This window comes from Chelonoidis abingdonii, chromosome 17 (genome assembly GCF_003597395.2).
Source record: "Chelonoidis abingdonii isolate Lonesome George chromosome 17, CheloAbing_2.0, whole genome shotgun sequence".
Classification (NCBI taxonomy): Eukaryota; Metazoa; Chordata; order Testudines; family Testudinidae; genus Chelonoidis; species Chelonoidis abingdonii.
The window spans coordinates 32809026-32815025 of NC_133785.1; the positions used below are offsets into that span (position 1 = coordinate 32809026).

At 41.4% G+C, this 6000-nt stretch overlaps 1 protein-coding gene across 1 annotated transcript in view; it reads left to right on the forward strand.

Moving 5' to 3' along the window:
* The window catches only part of TAFA4 (TAFA chemokine like family member 4), a 106342-nt gene extending 105528 nt beyond the window's left edge, over positions 1-814 (forward strand). Inside the window, 2 exon segments of the mRNA XM_075073149.1 lie at positions 640-662; positions 665-814. Coding sequence (XP_074929250.1) covers positions 640-662; positions 665-739 — 98 coding nt within the window. The 3' untranslated portion in view covers positions 740-814.
* The last annotated feature ends 5186 nt before the right edge of the window (positions 815-6000 follow it).

Here is a 6000-nt window from a genome sequence, read left to right on the forward strand (position 1 = left end):
TCCTTATTTATGAAATTGCACATAGACTTGCTCCATTGGCCTTACTCACATAGCACCAGCAGCCTCTCTGAGCCCTTACACGTCATCACTTTGGTGGTGCAAGTGCCTTCAGCTCTGCAGCTCATGCCTTCTGGAGCCACCTTCCTGAATCTCTCTGCGTCATTGACTCTCCATCTGTTTTCCACATTTATCTGAAAATACAACTTTTCTCCTTGAAACCACTAGGTTGGCTCTAGTTGTGCTTTCAGTTTTTAACTGTGCCGCATGTTGTCTGGCTTTGTAAAGCATTCTGGGATATCATTTTAAAGAAAGGTGCTATTCAAGATAATGCCGTTGGGGGAGGTTTTCAAAGACACAAATGGCACACAGGCATCTTATTCTCAGGAAAAGGGAATTGGGAATCTAACTGTAAATATGTGCTTTTGTAAATCTTTCCTTCTATTGCCAAATAGCATTGTACTTTACACTAGTTTCTATGTCTTCTGGTGTTATGCAATACATAGATATGCTGAATGTAATTTAATCATTTAACGTGTGTTCATCTAAACAATTCCTTTGCAGGAACAAAACAGTTTTTATCACCATTGCTCTGATAGTTTCTATGTGTGTAACTCTCTCTCTCTCTCTCTCCTTTTGTAGGTAACACGGTAGCAAAGGATAAACCTATGTGTCCTTGCTGGAACAATGGGATTTGCAGCTGTGTTGCTTGTCTGTTTTACGTAGTCCCGTTTTTTTCTGAGAATACTGTAGACCTTACACTGCAAACTTACAAAATTAGTGAGCAAGAAGGACAATACTTCTCTTTTTGACTATGGTGGCGCTTCTTGATGCAGGGTTTTCCCATGCAAAACTATAGACTTTTAATTAAAAAAAAATAATTATGACTCTACTGAAAATACACCTTGGATTCTCCAGGATCTTACACCTGCAAGCAATTCATAGAAACGCAGACCTGTGCTTCTGGAGCACATCAACTATAAGACTTTATTTACGGCATTGAAGGCTGTGAAATCATTTAAACAATTTTAGATCTTTCAAGTAGCTTGGGGAAAAATGGTTACATTAGAAAGAACTGGCATAAATTCATTAGAAGGTACCATCTATCATGCAGTACAATGGACCAATATAAAGCTGGTCTAAAAGCTAAATGAACATAAGGGATAATGGTAATAAACCATGTCTCAGTGCATTTTTAGCTGTGATTTAGTAAATATTAATACTGTATGAAGGTGAAAAAATGACTCTCGTAAATCAGTAGCATTTAGTGTATGCCATACTTTTTTACAATCTGTGCAATTATATTTATTTCCTTAGATATTTCCGGATATTTTAAATTTTACATTCATAAGTGGCAGTGGGGGAATGTGAGGAAGAGACTAAACCTGAAAGTAGATACAGATTTTATTGCCCTAAATAAATCCGTTCTCTAAGGGAATAACAAAGTGTAAATATTCCTTGCCTCTTTGATTCCAGATATGAAAGAGAATTTAGCCATTAGCTAGAAATATTTATTCAGATGCTTCAAAACAAGAGAGGAAACTAGGACTGCATAAGAAAAGCTTACTGGAAGAAGGGTAATTTGTTTAGCTTTTCATAGCATTGGCTGTATTCTAATAGGTAATTTACTTAAAATTCATAAGTCCTAGATAAAAAAAGGATCTTCACTTTCAATTAGCTCTAGTTTATAATGATTATAACAATTAAGTGTCCAGTTCCTCGACAGACTAAATTTTCAAGCTGATACACTTTGTGACACATAATTGTTTCATATTATTTTAGATGTATCTCATTCTGTTTGTCTTACTTGCCTGACTATTACACGTTTTTTTTGTCATCAGACTTCATAAATAGAACAGTAAGAGGAAGTGCAGTTCCAGCCAATCATTTCATGGGGTTACATCATTTTATGGCTCAAGATGCATTGGAATAGAAGTAAATGCAATGATGCAGACAGATATCATGCAGATTAACTGCTAACCCAGCTACTGAATACATTGTTATGCTTTATGTAAATATTACAGTCCTAACATACAACTGGTTTTTTATATATCCAGAAATGCCAAAAAATTGAGACTGTTGCACTAATTTAATTTGCTGTGCACAAGCTTTCTAGCTTACGGGAAAAATACCATCAACAATGTGAAGCTGTTTAGTTTGTTTTGTTGCAGTGAGTATAAATATTGATCCAGTCTTACTCCCACTGAAATCAATGGCAAACCTCCCTTTTGATTCCCATGGGAGGAAGAGAAGACCCTATATTTTGATTTTGGTTTCTCACTTTTAATTATGTGCTTTGATCACCACTGGGACCATGGTGGCTATTGTATTTGTTAATAAGTAAATGAGAATTTTTCTGCTACGTGTTTTGAAAGCTGCATAGTTATTCCACCTAACAGCCTTTGCCCCTCTAATGGACTCAACATTTTGATCTTTTTTTCATTGTAATTTAAGACTAAATTTAAAGAATCGTCTGAAGGATTTAAACTATTTGGATGCACACATGCCCAGTGATATAGTTTTAAGTGAAGATTGTTGTTACTTTATGTCTTACTAGCCTAGGCTTAATAATTATTTATTTATTGTGGTAGGCGCTGAACATACACAGAATAAAACACTGTCCCTATTCAAGAGAGTTTAGAATCGAAATAGACAAGGCAGATAAGGGCTGGTAGAAAGAAGCGTATCAGAGGGGTAGCCATGTTAGTCTGGATCTGTAAAAGCAGCAGAGAATCCTGTGGCACCTTATAGACTAACAGACGTTTTGGAGCGTGAGCTTTCGTGGGTGAATACCCACTTTGTCAGACGTGGTTGTTATCCCCATTCCACAATGGAATTTAGGCTGAATCTCCACTATGCCTGATTTGGAGCAGAGACTTAAACGCAGGTTTCCCACCTCCCAGGAGCTTGCCCTAGCTCTCAGGCTACTGGCTAGTCAAAGATGGGTCTCAGCTTGCTCGCTTCTGTGAATCCCTTTCATAGGCACCTCGCTTTTCCTATGCATTGTACAGGGAGCCTGGGCAGCTGTGGATTCGCTGGGCAGCAGGGCGGCTAAAGCATGTCTACATGTGCACTCCTGATGGCGGCGTGTCGAGTATCCGCACTGCACGCCCACACAGCATGGGTATAAGTAGCTGTGTAGATGCTGAGGCACTGCGAGGTGAGTAAAGACATGCCTGAAGCCTGTGGGTATACACCTCACATGACACTCTACATGCCCAAGCAACGTCTCCCCTGTCTACACCACTATTTTTAGCAGTGTAGCGTCCTGCTACTTTCCGGCTCCAGGAGTCTTTGCCAGGACCTTTCACTGACAGGTGTAGCTGCACGCAGCTGTGTGGACACAGCCTGCTTTTCACTGTGGTGTGTAGCTACACGTACACTGCATGCCACTGCCAGTGGTTTGCAGTGCAGACATAGCCAAAGAGTCAGGCAGTGCAATGCTGATGCCTAATGTCTGTTATGGATCTAGCTCTGAGTGACTTGCCCAAGATCACACATGGTCAGTCAGTAGCAGAGCTGAGAATGAAACTCAGGTGTTCTGTGTCCAAGTAACCACAAGACCATTTGTCTTATCCATGGATGGAATAAAGTTAAGATGGCACCTTACGTATCTAGACTTAGACATACTGAAGATACGTTTTCAGAGTCACAAAAGAGGAAGAAAACAATGACGTAAGTTCAGTAACACAGGTTATGCAATATACAGCTTGCTTTCCTAGAACATCCTCCCTCCTATGATAGTGATTTTATATTTACAGAGCGGATCTCAGCTTTCTGGATTCATTGCACATACTGTAATCTATCTAGCTTTAGGTATGGTGCTGCCCCTTCTTCTAACACCAGTGTCCTGTTTCCGACATCAGCATCACCCCGCTGCTGAGTGGTAGAATTCTAGGGCCTTACAAGTCAGCTTCCTAGTGGAGGAGAAATCTATAGTGCAGAGCCTGGGTATGTTCTAAATGTAACTTGCTTTGTTTACCTATATACACCAATCCTGGAACAGAGATGATCACAAACATCATGCAGGCGATCCTCTCTTCCAGAAATCTCAGTCCAGACCCCAATGCTTGGCTCCTGGGAAGCTACTCTCTCCTAAGAATTGTCTCCAAACATAGAGAATAATGGAGAGAGAAAACTCTCTGGTATCTGCTGCTGCATCTCTCAAAAGGACCACAGCATATAAAAACATACAATAATACAGCATTTCTTCAAAGACTAAAACCTTGCCCACACACTAAGAAAAATATGTATTTATCTGTAAGACTATGTGTAATGTACCATCTGGTGACTCTCACTATAATAATAAGAATCACTTCAGTCACTACTGAAATACAGCAACTTCTCCACAAAACTTTTAAACAGTTTGGTAGCGCACATTAACCCTACAGAACCATTTAGGACTTGAAATGAGGAATATTCTAGCCAGCAGAAACTAAATGGAGCTTTTGGGTACGTACAATGCAGTTGCTTAAATTGGAATTAAGAGAAACATTGGTATTAAATATGTATTCTTTCAAAATCCATAATGGTATAATTAATGTCCACAAACCAAACAGCTCATCTGAAAGACAGTACCTGCAGCAGCATTCTCAAGCACCAGGCAGTGGCACTGATTCTGGATAGACTCAGAGAAAAGAAAAGAGTGCTTATCTAATTCTTGTAGCACTTGACTTCGGGTATGTCTACACTGCATTGTAAAACCAGGTCTGTAAGATCTGGGCTTGTGAGCTTGGTCATTCCAAGCTCATGCTTAAGCATACATACTACATTGTAAACCTTGGTTTACAATTGCTGGACCCCTGTCTCACAGCCATGTTTGTCCATGCTGCACTGTGCAGACCTTCTGACTTGAGTCTGCAGCTTGACCTGGGTCCACACTGCACAATGACAGGGGCTGGACCTGAGTCACAGTGGTACTCTGATCCACCTCCTGTAGCAGGGTCTGGGTCTGACATGAGTCAAACTGATTTATAGGTGGACAGAAGGGGAGCTTGGGCTCAAACTTGAGTCAGAGCCTGGGCTTAAGGTAGGTCTACACTGCAATAAAAAAAGTGCCATTGAGTTGCAGAGCTCGAGTCAGCTGACAGGGGCTCATGGAGCTCGGGCTACAGGGCTGTAAAATTGCAGTGTAGATATTCGAGCTTGGGGCTGGAGCTTGGGTTCTGAGATCATCCTCCTCTTGTGGAGCCTCAAAGTCTGGGCTGAGTCAGCTAACCAAGGCCAGTGGTGGCTGTGCTGTTGATCTTTTCTTGCAGTATAGACGTATCCCAAGAGGTCTCTTGTCCAAGTAGAGACCCAGACCTACTCTGCATAACGTTGGCGATTTGACTACAGTACTTCTCATTGCATGGAAGCAAGGTTGCTGAGATCTACAATCCATTTGTGATGCTTGCAGTATATATTGAGTTCCTCTTGATCTGTATTAACATTTTAGCTGAGGGATCGGGACCCCATTACAATATTGTGGCTTTTGGGCATTGCCATAATATAAATAAGAATAAATGGTAGGATGCCCAAAGTACCTAAGTGCATGTCTATGCTGTTGTTAAAAAACCCCCACGGCACTGAGTCTCTGACCCCAGGTCAGTTGACTTGGCCTTGTGGGGCTCGGGCTTGCATGGCTAGGAATAGCAGTGTAGATATTCAAGCTCAGGCTGGAGCCCGGACTCTGAGACCCTGCAAGGGAGGAGGGTCTCAGAGCCTGGGCTCCAGCCTAAGCCTAAATGTCTGTACTGCAATGTCTACACTCACTGTCTGATCCCTATGAGTCTGAGTCAGCTGACTCTGGCCTGCCGGGGCAATGCCACAGCCCTTTTATTGCAGTGTAGACCTACCCTAAGTGACTTAGGAGCACATGTTCCACTGATTTTCAATGGAACTTGAGCTCCATAGGGTATGTCTACACTGCAAAAAAAAGAGGTGTTCTTAAATCATGTTAACTGACCCGTGTTACCTACTGGAGGTTAAAATAGCAGGGAAGCACAGCAACTTGGCTTTTAA